General features: G+C 30.8%; 2 protein-coding genes across 5 annotated transcripts in view; one reads left to right on the top strand and one right to left on the bottom strand.

The window, feature by feature from the left end:
- Positions 1–418: 418 nt before the first annotated feature.
- Positions 419–14,795, bottom strand: LOC143079695 (TBC1 domain family member 20-like). 3 transcript variants are annotated; one of them, XM_076255192.1, is made up of 9 exons: positions 14,757–14,795; positions 12,415–12,588; positions 11,170–11,250; positions 10,924–11,018; positions 10,336–10,427; positions 8,760–8,861; positions 7,160–7,301; positions 5,249–5,436; positions 419–4,836 (listed from the first exon to the last, which is right to left on the bottom strand). In XM_076255192.1, the coding sequence occupies exons 2-9, from the start codon at positions 12,584–12,586 to the stop codon at positions 4,650–4,652; spliced, it is 1,059 nt and encodes a 352-aa protein (XP_076111307.1). In that variant the 5' UTR covers positions 12,587–12,588; positions 14,757–14,795; the 3' UTR covers positions 419–4,649. The 3 variants fall into 3 exon arrangements, with proteins under 3 accessions (XP_076111307.1, XP_076111306.1, XP_076111305.1); XM_076255191.1 differs by lacking the exon at positions 14,757–14,795 and adding an exon at positions 14,350–14,508; XM_076255190.1 differs by lacking the exon at positions 14,757–14,795 and adding an exon at positions 13,571–13,715.
- The window catches only part of LOC143079694 (diacylglycerol O-acyltransferase 1-like), a 28,029-nt gene continuing 25,925 nt past the window's right edge, over positions 14,570–16,673 (top strand). The window contains exon 1 of one of the 2 annotated variants that reach the window (XM_076255189.1): positions 14,570–14,731. In XM_076255189.1, the coding sequence (XP_076111304.1) occupies positions 14,601–14,731 (131 nt within the window). In that variant the 5' untranslated portion in view covers positions 14,570–14,600. The other variant, XM_076255188.1, reaches the window with a different exon arrangement.

Below are 16,673 nucleotides of genomic sequence, written 5' to 3'. Positions count from 1 at the left end.
TGTTGTTCATATTTGGATGTTGCTAAAATATTAGAATTGTATCTTCTTGTTTTAGCTTAAATTAAGTGTAACATATATTGCCTTCACCTGCAGTTTAATGAATGCTGACAGGTAAGAAGGCACAACAATGAGTAGACACATGTACTAGACACTGTTCAAAGATTATTCAACATGTACACTGATTTAAAAAGAGACTGACCAAATTCAAAGGTTCATGTTGAAAATAAAATACTGAACTGATCATCTTAATTGAGATAAATGTTCAGAAACTACAATGTATATAAGCAAATAAAATGGAGCAATCAATTGAAAGAATATATCCTCATTTACATCAGTTTCTTTTAATAATGAAATTTCCTGACAAGCAAGGCTATGTAAATCTGTAGTAATTTATTTTGAAAATACTTCTATAACAACATTTTTAAGGTTTTTAAATTCTTTTATTTCCTCAAATAACAGGACAATATACATATATATTGCACAAATAATAGTAAACAATGTTACATTCATAAAAAGTTCCAACAGCATATCACAATTTCTATGATTTTTTTACATGAATTTTCTTTCTGCATATTAAATACACAGATTGACATACACATTTCAAAATATAGGGAATACGAGCTTTATATTTTTTTTCAATAAATAAGTCATTTTCAACGATTCTTAAAGAATTGACTAAAATTCTTTGGGCAGTGATCATATAAAGTTAGGTTCTATCAGAAGACCAAAAGAAAAATATAGGAGACTGCAATCTCTTTTGCATGGTCACACATTGAAAAGTAATGACATCCATCATAAAATGAAGTCAGTTAAGTCATTCTTTTTCTTTTGGATACATTCTTTTTAAACCCATATAGATATTTTTTTGTGATGTAAATGACAACTAAGACATTGGCGGATCCAAGGGGGGCAGAGTTGGAACCCCCCTTTTTTTTGGACGATCATTTGAATTTGAATGGGAGCATATAGTTGGAACCCCCATTTACTCTGGGTTGGGAACCCCCTTTTTAAAATGGCTGGATATGTCCATGTAAGATAAGCTAAAAGATATTCAATATATATATGTAGTATTTTTTTTTAAATCTATTTGTGAATACATGTACCAGCATATGTATAAATTTCTTGGACTGATTTTTTTTGGCAGCAAAAAATTGTGTACCTTCTACTTAATCATTTTTTTTTAATCTGAAACCATAAAAGTGCCATAAAAAATCCTGAATGCTCCAAGGAGCCTATATCCCTCACCTTGACATAATAATGTATGCATAAAATTTGTACAATGCAATAAAAATGATTTGCGTAGAATGGATACTTTGTGGGCCCAAATCTTGTTTTGTTTATCAACTGGACTATGTTTCTGTCTGTAAGGACTTTTTGTAGATAGACTATTGCTCACCATGACATTCTAATTAAGTTCAAAAAGATATGGCATTGTAGTTACAGAGAAGCAATTTAAAATTTGAATAAAGAATTACCTTTGGCAGTCATGCTTTTCATCGAAATGGAATGAAATTAGAATTTTTCCATACAGGTATGGCACCTAATCACCAATCACGAATTGGTGAACTTTAGTAGAGGGTACACCATCATCGTGCATTTAAAGTTTGAAAAGATTTGGCAATAAGAAAGTACAAAATAGACATCAGAATCAAGAACTGTCTTTGGCTGTCATGTTTTATCTAATCAGAATGAAAAGACATTTTAAACACCTTTCAAAACAATATTCCTGCAAATTTTGGTTAAATTTTACCTCTTTGTTAAAGAGGAGATAATTGAAGCGCATTTCCCATAGGCTTCAAAGAAAACCTATGTGCCACTGTAGCCACCAGGTATTTTACCTGATTAAAACGAAATGAGGAATATTGTAAAGGTTTTCCTTAAAATCTATCCTTTAAAGTTTGAAAAGATTTTGCCCTGAAGCTTTAGAGGAAATGAAATATTAAAATTCAACAATTCCAAATCAAGAGTAACCTGTTTTTCATCCAATCAGAACAAAATGAGGAATTTTTCTAGGAACACTTGTGAAAATTTAATTCAATTTTGCCAAGTCACTCACAGGTTCAAGAAGGAGATGATTAACTGTCTAAGAACAAATATGAGCCAGGTGAGCTAAAATAATGAAAATTGTTATTTTAACTAGAGGCTCTCAAGAGCCTGTGTCGCTCACCTGTTACTGTATTTACTGATGTCGGCCATCTTGGTTGGCAGGCAGGGTCATTAGACACTTTTTTAAAATAGATACCCTAGTAATTATTGTGGCCAAGTTTGGTTAAATGTGGCCCATAGTTTTAGAAAAGAAGATTTTTGTACAAGTTACAAAAATGACGAAAAGTTGTTCAATATTGACTATAAAGGACAATAACTCCTTAAGGAGTTCTCTGACAATTTTGGTCATGTTGACTTCTTTGTAGATCTTACTTTGCTGAACATTATTGCTGATTATAGTTTATCTCTATCTATTATAGTATTCATGATAATAACCAAAAACTGCAAAATTTCCTTAAAATTACCAATTCAGGGGCAGCAACCCAACAACCAGTTGTCCGATCCATCTGAAAATTTCAGGGCAGATAGATCTTGACCTGATAAACAATTAAATTCTGTTAGATTTGCTCTAAATGCTTTGGTTTTTGAGTTATAAGCCAAAAACTGCATTTTACCCCTATGTTCTATTTTTAGCCGTGGCGGCCATCTTGGTTGGATGGACGGGTCATCGGACACATTTTTTTAACTAGATACCCCAAAGATGATTTTTGCCAAGTTTGGTTAAATTTGGCCCAGTAGTTTCAGAGGAGAAGATTTTTGTAAAAGATTACTAAGATTTATGAAAAATGGTTAAAAATTGACTATAAAGGGCAATAACTCCTAAAGGGGTCAACTGATCATTTCAGTCATGTTGACTTATTTGTAAATCTTACTTTGCTGAACATTACTGCTGTTTACAGTTTATCTCTATCTATAATGATATTCAAGATAATAACCAAAAACAGCAAAATTTACTTAAAATTACCAATTCAGGGGCAGCAACCCAACAACGGGTTGTCCGATTCATCTGAAAATTTCAGGGCAGATAGATCTTGACCTGATAATCAATTTTACCCCATGTCAGATTTGCTCTAAATGCTTTGGTTTTTGAGTTATAAGCCAAAAACTGCATTTTACCCCTGTGTTCTATTTTTATCAATGGCGGCCATCTTGGTTTGATGGCCAGGTCATCGGACACATTTTTTAAACTAGACGACGAACGACGGACGCCAAGTGATGAGAAAAGCTCACTTGACCTTTCAGGTCAGGTGAGCTAAAAAGGGACATATATTACAGTGTTATCAGATAATTCTGGTCATGTTGACAAGTATTTTGCTGGCCACTGTTGCTGATTACAGTTTCTCTTTATCATCATGAGCTTCAGAAAAAACATAAACATGGTTAAAATTTGCTGTAGACCAATCTTGGAAGTTTTTTATGAATGAGTTGCACTGGTGGACACTATGAAAATACTTTATCTTTTTTAATGCATATTTTATATCCTTAACAGTTATACTAATGACCATTTATAGTGGTTTCTGGCCATTTATGATCTTGATTCTTGAAGTGGATCAGAAGTTTGATCATTCCTTTTTGCAGCAAATGACCCTTTCAAGCACATTTGAAACAGCAATAATGTTGTTTCATCTTTAAAAGTAACAGCAATAATAATGTTGTTTCATAAGATTTGCTTTGAAATAAATGTCAATAGAATAACTTTGTTTTTGGTTCATTTGGGCAAAGTTTCTAAGATTAGAAATAAATTGATAGGTAGATATACATGTACAACATATGTCAATGGCATAATATCTTGTAAAATGAGATTATGGTTGAAAACTTCCAATACACCAACACAAATTAATTCAGGGGTAAAACAAGGAATGTGTTAAAGAAAAAAATTAATTTATTCATATGTAATAACTAACTCTAACTTATTTTCATTCATTGCATCATTTTTATTTTAAATTTTAAGCACTGATTCATCATGTACTATTTCAAAGGATGGGAACAAAATTAATTTTTGAGAAAAAGTCACATGATATATTATGCAAATAAATGTAAACACAGATTTATAACAAACTGAGGTGTATCTCCATGGTTGTTCCGATAAAAAAATTATTTAAAATAATATCCAAATAAGAAAAAGCTACCTGAAAATATTGAAAAAAAACATAATACTAAGGTTTACATCAATATTGATTCTAGCTACCCTGTACTAATAAATTTTCAGAAATCTACTATCAGTGCTCATCAGATTTCTTAAAACAAACTTTCACTAACAGAATGTATTATCACAATATTCAACCTCTTATAGAAAAGGTGACAACAGTATTCTAGAGATAACAAAACATTCTTTCATTTAAAAATGTGAGAAAAAAATACTGTTTGAAAGTGAAAAGTAACAAATATGTACTACTTAAATGTATAACGTGAATCACAATGTTTAAAGTGTTTCTTAGTTCAATTTTTTAAAATTCTGAGCAATTGTTCATGTTTGCTTCATTTCTTCAAATTTAACCAAAAGTGAAAAGTAATGCTATCTTCTTTTTCTGATTTGTCAAGCCTTGTATCTCTACAATGCTGTTTACTGATAAATAAAAACATATTTCCTACAACCTGATACATCAATCAAATTCTCTGTACGTATTAATAATGGCCCACATTCCAGCAGTCATTAATGCTATAAACGTCCACATTGTTACTTTCACTAGTACATTAGAACCATTTTGTGTGAACAACTTTGACAGGTGATATCTCTTTGCTTTCAAGTTTTCCTTCTGCTTCTGTACCCGTCTTCCTTTAATTACGTCACTGCAAAGATAAGACAAAAATGTTTCTTATATTCATTATTAACGTACTAATTAGTATTAATTAATCAAAAGTATAAAATCCTTTCTTCAATATTCATAAAATAACTTCAAAATTGTCAAATCTATTTGTTATTTCAATCAGCCAACACAGAAGTCTGTGTGATTAATGATTGATAAATGGTTAATTAACCCTAACTTAGTGCATTTAGTTAATGATTGATAAATGGTTAATTAACCCTCACTTAGTGCATTTGATTAATGATTGATAAATGGTTAATTAACCCTCCCTTAGTGCATTTGATTAATGAGATTTCATGCAATTTTTGCAAACAAATCAAAGAAACATCACAAAAATTTCTGCATTTATAGAAAATTAGCTTTAAAAGCAAAGCGTTTATCAAATGTTAACTTACTTTTTCTTTTTATAAGCTAAGAGGGCCTCATTAGCTAACTGAGTGGGTGGATATTGTAAAAATAAGTCACCAGCATCACTGATTAACTTCTCATATGGCAAGTTATCTGGGATCTTAGACAGCAAACAATGTAAAACACACATTTCACATTCACTAGCTAAAATCTCCTCTTTCCGATACAATACAATCTGTAAAATGCAATATAGAGAGAAAGAGATAATATAAAAATTAGAAGATAGTACATTTTTGATAAAAACAAACATTAAAAGCACAATTCCTTTGATATATTTCGATAATTTCCTAGCACTGAATGGATAAGTTAAATCATGAACACTAACTCTGTTTCCCATTCAATCCTGATGAAGAATACAACATTGTTTTATGAGGGAAATTCCTCAACTCTAAATTAATCGAGCAGAACTTGCTTAGACAAAAAGTGAAGAGAACTTGCTTTTCCAAAAGTCAACAGAACTGGCTTTTCCAATACTTGCACAAAATGTCAATGAGATCAGTAAAATAATTCATTGCACATGATTCGTCAATATAGATAATTTCCATCAATACCACTTTTTGTTTTGTAGCAAGGAATATTGCATTCAAATTCATGTCAAGTGCAACAGAATCTTACAAATAGAAACAATTATTATTTTACTTTACTTAAACTGAGAATCCACTCAATTTAAAACTCATTCACACATATTAAAAAAAGAAAAACAAAAGTAAATTTAACTAGAAGGACTAACTCAACTTGAGAGCTTTTTATATTGTAACTCTGTCTTAACTGAACACAATACTCCTTAGAATGAGTAGGTGTTGAAAACAATCTTAGCTATTGCAGTTTAATTACTGTGTATTCATTTATTTTCATGGGTACCAATTTTCATTGACTGCAGAAAACTTGCCTTTTCATGGATTTCTGATTTCGATGTTTTGCAAAATAAAATTGAGAATGGAAATGGGGAATGTACCAAAGAGACAACAACCCAACCATAGAGCAGACAACAGCAGACGGTCACCAACAGGTCTTCAATGCAACGAGAAATTCTCGCACCCTGAGGCGTCCTTCAGCTGGCCCCTAAACAAATATATACTGGTTCAGTGATAATGACCACCATACTAAACTCCAAATTGTACACAAGAAACAAAAAGTTAAAATATTACAAGACTAACAAAGGCCAGAGGCTCCTGACTTGGGACAGGCGCAAAAATGCGGCGGGGTTAAACATGTTTGTGAGATCTCAACCCTCCCCTATACCTCTAGCCAATGCAGAAAAGTAAACGCACAACAATACGCACATTAAAATTCAGTTCAAGAGAAGTACGAGTCTGATGTCAGAAGATGTAACCAAAGAAAATAAATAAAATGACAATAATACATCAATAACATCAGACTACTAGCAGTTAACTGACATGCCAGCTCCGGACCTCAATTAAACTGATTGAAAAATTATGTCTTCATCATATGAATATCAGGCACAATCCTCCCCGTGAGGGGTTTAGCATCATACCATCATAACATATATGAGAAGAACATAACCCGTGTCATGCCAACAACTGGTTTATTAATAATAAATGTGTTTAGTTCCGATGCAAAGACCCTATAAGTGAATCAATATTAACGCCAAAATATGCAATCTTTAATGACCTGACAACAGTATTGTAACTATATCCCTTCTTAATAAGTCTATTTAAAAAGTCTGCATACAACCTAATAGAAAATTTGTAGTTCGTTGAACATTTAAATTCGTGGTTCACTTCTACCAGCAAAAACCACAAAAATTAGTATCCAACGAATGATAATAATGAATCCACAGTAGTCATGGCTTTTTATTGGTCTTAAAATGCAAATAACATATATGATCAAATACAATTCTATTATTTTGATGAAATATCAAAGTAAGAAATACTCACAGCAGCAGCCAGATATATTGGCATCAGGCCGTGATTTGCTATAAAGAAGTCATATAACCGCACAATGTGTCTAATATCATCCAAAACATGACCAAACCATGTTATCAGCCAACTTAAACTGAATACTGTTCCCACCTCAGACCTAAAAAAAAATCCTGATACATGTACATGTATTGATTTATTGACATCAAGACAAGTCTCAATGTTGCATTATAAGTACACTTCCTTTGTGCCTTTATAATCATGCTTAGAAGTGTGAGGTCTTTCAAATGCTTTAACTGAAGTACACTACACATGTGGAGATGCAAACAAAGGGATTTTAAAATGACAGCAAAACATGTTCTTCATACATTTATAAGTGCCTTTCTTTAAAGAATCAAGGGCCATAACTCCTAAATGGTACAATTTGAAAACTCAAGACCTTCACTTTTTTCCTTAACAAGAACATGGTAAAATTTGAAAGGGTTTGGAACAAGTGTTCTCATGTTATGACATGTTATTGGATAGAATCCACACAGACTGCAATTTCCAATCAATCAAGGGGACAATACTAGATCTTTCTAAAGATCCACAAGTGGACATCTATAAATACTAGTATATAAGGACATTCATAATACAGTTAACTCTCGTTGTCTCGAACTCGGTTGACTCGAAATTTCGGATGAGCCGAAGTTTTCACGTGGTCCAGAACTTTGTTCCATATAATCGTATGTAATTCAACTCCTGATGAGTCAAAATTGGATGAGTCGAAATTTCGGTTGAGTCGAACTAAATTTACGATCCCAAGGTTAACAAAAGCATTAAAAATTTCTTATTTATCTCGAACTAGTGCACATATGTCAAAACATGACCTCCGGCATTTAAATGGATTGAAGAGTTAATCTGACAATACACGTGTAATTAAATTTCCAGTCACTGACCACTGTATTGATTTATGACATGCAATTTTCACAAGTGTTTACCTAAGATTATCTTTTATAGAATTTTTATAAATAATTAGTGATGCATTGTTAATGTTCATGAAAAAGTATTTAAAATGTTTACAAAACAATTTATTGTGATTTACACTAATAAGCTTAGGTGTGTATAAAGTAAGGATTATGACTTCCGTTGATGATCACCTAAAAACTACTCAATCGGCGTCTTTAATCTTGTTGTATTTTCTTTCGAAAAGAAAGAGTGAAGTAAAACAAAATGAAGAGGAATCTAAATTTTCTAATGTCTCTTGTATCCGAGAATAAACAATTTTGTCAACTATAAACGACCTGAATAACGGAACTATCATTGAAAATTACTCTCTCGGATAAAAGCCATAGGAAAAGGTTGTAACTGAAACAATTGAAAAAGTAAAATTAATGTTATTATAATAATGAAAGACCTTGACATACAAGTACATCGATCTGATACCAGAATATCGATCCCCTTCCAATATTCAATCGGATTTATTTTAGCTTTACCAAGCTAAGCAAGAGTTGTGTCCCTTGTTCTGTCAAACTTTCGGTTTTCGTATGAGTCGAACTATGTGTATCTCGAAATATTTCTCTGGTACGGCTGACTTCGAGATAACGAGAGTCGACTGTATATATAATCAAATACTTGCCTTTCCATAAAATCCCTGAGCTCTGGATTAGATCTTCCAACAATTGGATATAAATAATTTAACATGTGTTTTGTTCTGTCCATATTAGAATCCATAAAATCTCTGCCGAAAGACAAAACATAAAGATTTCAATGCAACTCTTTTTACTATTAGGCTTTTTGTTATCTACAGGGGCTGTTAAGACCTTGTAATGGCACATATTTTCCTACATCTTATTTTAGAATCCATTAAAATTTATAAAAAATTAATGTAGCATCATCCATGGTGCATTGCAATGTTTCATGTAGTGAATTTATGTCCTTCTCATTTGTGCTAATATATTTTATATCACAAGCAATGAGGACTAAATGTTTACAAACATCACATCAGATTACAATGATTAAGGGATACAGAAATATGATAGTTTTTGTACTTCAATGTGCTTAAGGATTAACTAATGAAAAAAATCTGGTGCTTTGCTTTTGTGCAATTGGCATTTTATTTGCGCCAAAAATGAAACCTTTCATTTGTGCCATTATTACAGGTAAATACAGGTAATAAGTTTAAAAAAATAGGTTTTTCAAAACAGAGTTAAATGATATAGATAAATTAAAACCTATCCTCAGACCTGAAACAAAAAGGACACTAATAAATTAGGCTCCTTTTTAAAAAAGTCGCTACGACTGAGGGCAGGGAGTCCTTGATATTATTTGAATCTCTCATATATTGATTTAAAGAAAAAAAAGGATTATAGTACAAAGTGTCTGCATTATTTATTTTCATTGTTTATTTGTAAACTGTATACCACATGTACCATGCATCATGTTTTAAGCCATTGACCCATAAGGGCGTAAAGTGCTTTTCAATAAAGATAAATAATTCTAAACCTAAGTTTTGAATAAGAAATGAGTACTAACTCACTCAATTATACATATAAATACTGCAGAAACAAATCTTATTCTTGATAGAGCAATCAATATTTAAGTTTTCTGTTGTCTGTTGCCTGTGAAATGGTGCAAATGAAGTTTTTATTTTTGGAGCAAATGAAATATAACATGGTGTCACAAATGGAATGAAAGATTTAGATTTTTCAAAAATTGGCGCAAATGCAATGCGCCCAAACAATCATGGAAAATGTGTGATTACTTGAAAATCTATACATGTAAAATTATATATATAATTAACAGCAATTTCATTATGGTCATCTACTCCATAATTACTTATAAAGGTATATATCATAGATAAGCCAAAGAAGTTTCAAAAGAATTATATGAATTTTAGGGAAAATTTTCTGCTGCTTATGCATCTTGTCCTTCATAAAACATTACACATTTATTAACTCAAGCGTGCAAAATGTGTGATCAAAACTCCTATTGCAGTATTTTGACTGGTTAATTTATGAGTTTGAATACGATAATTGTACTTAAAAGTTTTATGACCATCAGCCCAGGTACTGTTAATTAAGAGATTATTGCAAGATTTTAATCAATGACAATAATGTGAATCAGTGAGTTTGTCAATAATAATGATTGAAAAGTCACATTCTGTTAAATGATACACATATCTATAAATTTAAAAAATCATACTTAATACCTACCTTAAATGATTTAAAGACAATATATCCATAAGAGCAAACCCAACATCATCTCCTACAACCAACAGAATGGTCACACAAATATCATGGTAACCCTAACAAAGAAACAAAATAACAATTGCCATTTCTATTAAAACAATCAAATACAGCAATGAATTGTTATGAGGTATTATAATTATATAATTTTCATTCAATGTTTCCCCTCCAAAGCACCTGAGATCACCCTGTTTTTGGTGGGATTGGTGTAAGTTTTCTATGTTGTGTTTTGTATTCTGTTATTTGTTTACTGTTGGTTTTCTTTTCTTTCCATGGCTTTGTCAATTTGCTTTTCAACTCATGAGTGAATATATATCACTTTGGTATTTTTCGCCGGTCTTTTTTAAACGACAGTAATTTTCGACCTAAAGTTACCTTACATGAAATTTTCTGTAATAAATATGTAAATGATTTCAATAAGTGTAAAAAAAAAATTCAAAACAGTGAGGTTACCTATACATTTTGTGTAGTTGCTTACATCTACCTTATTTGGGCTTCGGAAGAGGGTTGTCTCATTGGCAATCATACAACATCTTCATATTTTGAAAATATTACCTGGTAATAATGAAGTTCTTCATGATTAACTAAAACTCTCATGATAAGGTCAATTAACTGGTCCTGTAATGCTAATCTTACATCGTCATCCATACCTGTAGTAAAAGAATGTGTTGTGAGAAAATTTTTTACAACTCAGACAGAATATTACAAATACTATTGGTGACAATTCATTTCAATTGACTTGTGCTGTACTTACTGTGAGTGAAACATCATGAAGTTTTCAATGCTAGTAGGTAATCTTACCAGGTGGAAATCTTTTAAGAGTTCTGTTTACATCCATCACAACCTGATTGTAATCTCTGTGGCCCTCTAAGACTGAACTTTCTAAAAAAAAAATCAATCCTTTGTTTTTAGACCTGTTTTTACAGTTTTCTCTCTATTACTCATCTGATCTTTTTCACTAACATTAGATTCTAAAAGGTTTTCCGGTACTTATTGTCAATATGTGTTGTGTAATGTACATTTTGTTATAACTCTAATGGAGAATAAAAAGAGAGAATGTTGAGATATCATTTAACTAGTTTAACCCTGTCCAATATATCCATATGAGCTCTGTCCCAAGTCTGAGAGCAGAACTTTGATTGTATCTGTCAAATCTATTTCTAACTTTTATAGATTCTAGATGATTATAAATAAGAGCTTGACATTTAGTATAGACATTTTATTATTACAATTACATTGATGTTTATCCATGTCTCTTGTTATTCACATAGGTAACAGTATTTTTGCATTTGCCTCAGTAGTGGAGAAGACCATCTTCTTATATCTAAGGCATAAAAACAACCGAAACAGATATGCTTGTATTCATATTACAAAGGATTAACAAAAACTGAAAATCTTCAAAGTCAATAATTAGTTTTTACCAAATGCAAACCAAATATGGTAGAATTATCTCAAGATGTGTTCTGAGTTGTAGAATTTTAAAAACAAAAGTCATATAGACAAATGTAAAAATTTCATGAAAATTTAAGCAATTTGCAAAGTTAATTAAAAATTTGATTAAAAAAGTTTACTATAAGAAATAAATTTAAAAAGGAATTATTTACTATGATCTAAAAGTAAAAATAATTTTCATACAAATTCCTGAAATTGAAATGTTTAAATGACAGAACAGTGAGATACATTAATTATTGAATTGTCTAGTATAATACTCTGTAAGTACTCTCATTCTTGACAAAAACAATTATAATTTATGCATTTGAGTCTTATCACTGTGTCCAAATTCTAATTGATGACCTGATTCATGCAAAAACAACACAGACAGGAACATCAGGTAAATTTCTGTATCCAAAAAAATCAGGAAATTTATGGAGATTGATAGAAAAATGTTCTGTGACAGGTCATACAACAAATCACTGAACAACGATAAATGTAAATAATTTTCATATTTTTGATATGGTGAATAAAATTCATAAAATATATAGTTTTACAGGTTAACTATTCTCTAGCAAAAGAATGTAATACATGTAATCCAATGTAATGTTTTACCTGGCTTGGGTGAAATGTCTGATATATCTGCCTCCAACAGCTTTGGCCATACTTTACTTCTGATATCATTATTCACAAGTCCTCCATAGCTGATGGCAAATTTCTGGTAAGTTGAGATATGTGTATCTTCATCACTTAATGCCTCTTTAATAAGTTCAATTTTCCTCTTCATCTCTATAGAATTAAAAAAAAAATAGAAATGTACTTAGAGAAAAGCACAGTGCTTACTCATTTAAAAAAATCCTAATTGTAAGAAAAACATTTCGGAATATTCATATTATAAACATGATTTTGACCTGTTTTTCTAGTCAAGGTCAACATGGTCAAAGACATCATAGACATAGGGTCGTGACGTCATACGTTTTCTTTTTACTTGACTGAGAAAAACCTATATCACTTTTGTAGCATTACACTTTCACTAGATATCGAACACAAAGACTGAGTCAAAATGACACAAATATAAGCATCATCTACTCTGAAGGTGAAAAAATAGTGCAGACCATGAAAGGAATCTAAAACATACAATTTAGCAAAAAATTCATATGGACCTGAATATAAACTAAACCTTAATAACTTTTACTGCATGTTCAAAATGACTGTCATGATGACCCAAATATTTACACTATGTTCATGATGTTAAACAAAAAGACTATGATGTGATAAATACAGAAACTTATTGAATAATTGATTGATTTTTGCATAATGTTTAGCATCAACAACATATAGAACTATATGCTGGGCAGGACAATTATCCAATTGCATCCACTTTTTGCTTCATTAATATCTATTTATTTCATCAAATAAATATGTTTACACAAATGATAGAGATGATCATTTAGATAATTAGATTCTAATCAATCAAAAACATGCTATGTACACTTCTATGTTCCCCCATGTATTATGATTCATCATGTTCTTGGAAAATAAGTTGTACTATAATTATATGGTTAGGATCCTTGCATCTTTTTGTGATATATATTTTTTTCTTCACATTTTGCAGAGTACCATAATATCCATAGTCAAGACAGTGGGTCATCATGATCATAGTGTCTACACATTTTCAAAATATGTAACAACTATTATCAAAGCTAAGGTCCCACAGCTAGTTTGTACTCAAGTGTGAATTGTATGGTGTTAACATTGTAGTATTTCTAACCTTGAGAGGAAATTTTACAGTGACCTGTAGTTATTTTCATCCTTTTCCATTTGTTTCTAGCATGTCTATAAACATGATAAATAGTGGATAGCTTTTAAGAATTCATACCACATAGATCTCCTCATTTTTGTTTTTTGCTATCAGGTTAAGACTTGGGATTGTAATCTTGTAAATGTGATCAGTACATGTACAATTATCTTTAAACAGTGATGGGGTCATGATTGATAAATAAAATCTTTTATCTTCTGCGTTATTTGTTTTTGTAAACATTTGTCTGGATAGGGCGTCATTTTTCTTGAGATATATTTTTTATTAATGTGGAAGTCGATACTTGTCTCATTTAGCAATCATAACACATAGATCTGCTTCACTAAACAGATTCCTATAGACATAGTCTATACTCAGTAAGGATTCTATAGTATAGACTCGCACGCACTTGTCTCAGAATTTGTTTTCCTATCTATATACGTTGTTATATTAAGGTATATTAGGGAGGATCTTAGACAAGTGCCTGTGTAAGATAAGATAAGATAACTAAATTAGCACTAACGCATTGACAATAAATGGTTAGGCAACAAATTAAAGACAAACTACAATATACAAATTATGAAGGAGTAGATACTAGTTTTTTATTATCTTGATATCACTGCCTAAAAATGGATCCTTCAAATATCTCATTCCTCCAATAAAATTGAAATCATGAGGTTTTGTGGGTTTATAATCTTGATCAATAGAAATATCCTGGACATATTAGGTCATGATTGAAATATTAAAATTACCATCTGTCGTTTCAATGTTTGTCTTTTCGGTCTTCATCTTTTTCGCCGCAAACGTGATCGCTTAAGCATGTAAAAATAAATGCCCATATGATAGCTGAATAAATCATTTAACAACAAATGATATCCATTTTACCATTTTTGCTCTACAACAAACATCTTTAAGAAAAAGAACAAGACTGGCAGACAAATGACAAATCAACTTGTTTACTAATTTTTAGCTTGTTGTAAGCGACAAGTTACTAAAGCGGAAAATGGCAACAAAAAGTGGTTCCACAAAAAGTACAGCGAAAAATGTTCGGCTTCGCCGGGCTATTAGTATGAATAAGGTTGAAGACATTTATAAAGAAGAGTTTACAGATCGTAAGAGTCAACCAGATAAACCGTGAGTTATTTTCTTGTTTCTTTACCGAGGAGACAACCCCGGTACAGTTGTAAACCTTCCCCCAACCCTAGGTTGTTGACATTGACCTTGTTCGTGGTCTGTGATGTGTTCACTCGTGGATTAGTTAAAAATAGAATAGTTCTTACCTGATTGGTGTATGTTTAATTCTTATATCAAAACATGCAATGCATTAAATCTGATAGCCCATTAGTATAGAAACATCCAAAAGAGTAACATTTCAAAATTATACTACTTACTAGCCTGAGACTTGTCATTGCACTAAATCAAAATGCTGATTGAAGAGGAATGTTCACAAACAGTCAAAGCAGCATCAGCAGCAGATTCCAATAGTTTCATGGAAAGTGTTAATCATGAATCCCTAAGGAAAAGGAAAACTGATGTAAACAAAAATAAATCATCAGAAAAGGAAACAAACAATAATCATGACAATATTAAAAACAAAAAAGAACATTGTGAATCATGCTTAAAAGAACAAAAAGTTACATCTGAGAATCATACTGAGCGAAGAAGAAGTTCTCTTATGGAAAGCATTGATTGGTTCAAAAGAACATTGAGTGAACCAGAATTTATAATGTATGGAAATAATGAAAAAAGTAAAGGAGAGTAAGTCGATAATTATTTATCCTATAGTTTCATGTTTATTTAAGTTTAGCCATGATCATGTCCATTTGCATTTAATTAAAAAATGAGGGTACTTATGAATTTTTATCATGTACAAATGTAGTTTAATTTTCAAACATTTTAATTTTTTATTAACTTTGTAAATTTTTTTTTTCCTTCCAAAAAAATTGTCAAAATGAATAAGAATTATCTTTCAATACCGTCTTACACCTACAGCTTCTCCAAGCCAGAAAAATTACTATGAATATGAGCTGAGGAAGATGCTATAGTTGTTTCACTTTTTTTGTATGGAAAGTGCATTTATTTATTTGCCAATAATTTCAAACATGTTACAGTAAACAACATGTACAAACTTTTAAGTTTTACAAAGTCAGATTTTCAGTGACACTAATACTTGAATCATTAAAAAAAAAACGGTGGCAAACTTTTCAGCCAGCTTGTTACTGCAAGATCAATATAAATGCCAGCCTTTGCTAATAAAAATATTTGAAAAAAAATACTGTTTAATGTTGCAATATCATAATCTAATGTGAAGGATGCATGTTTTGGTGCATGTATTAGACACACCCCTTGCATGTACCTGTCATCCACATTACATTTGCCATATATGGCCTTGTCAATATTTATCACCTTTACAGGTTTATTATGATATAAATGAGAGAAATACATTAAAGTATTTATAAAATTTTAATTCTTCTGTATATATACATGATATACATGTACATGTACATGTATAAAAATTAAATGGTACATATAATATATGAATTCATGAAAGTGGGTCTGGATATTCATAAGATATCTGTGTTGTTCATTTCTGTATTCTTTAAGTTTTTATGGCACTTTATTTAAAAAAAAAAATACTTATTTTGTAAAATTTCCTATATATCAATAATATCACACTAAATAACTTTATCTGTTATTCTATGGTTTCTTTATTCTTGGTATAAAATCAGTATTAATATTGTATCGCCTAATTTATTTACTTTCCACAGTTATTCTTTATACTTTTGCACCCCAGTATTCTCTATTTTTAAAATCATTTTTGCTCATTTTCTCTTTTCTTCTTTTTCATTAATTTTGCTTATTTTTCTTTATTCATTAAAATATTAGGCCATTATTATATATCTATTTTGTAAACCTTGCCGAGATCCTCATAAATGGCTCAACACTAATTTTTTATAAAGTAGATGTAATAAAGAGTTTGGAAATAATGAATAATCATATGGTATCTCACAGGACACATGTAATCAGTATATCACAATAATTTCTTTGTTAGAATAATATTCTGCATTTTGTATAC

The sequence above is a fragment of the Mytilus galloprovincialis genome, chromosome 6 (assembly GCF_965363235.1).
Source record: "Mytilus galloprovincialis chromosome 6, xbMytGall1.hap1.1, whole genome shotgun sequence".
Classification (NCBI taxonomy): Eukaryota; Metazoa; Mollusca; class Bivalvia; order Mytilida; family Mytilidae; genus Mytilus; species Mytilus galloprovincialis.
This window is presented reverse-complemented; position numbering and strand designations above follow the sequence as displayed.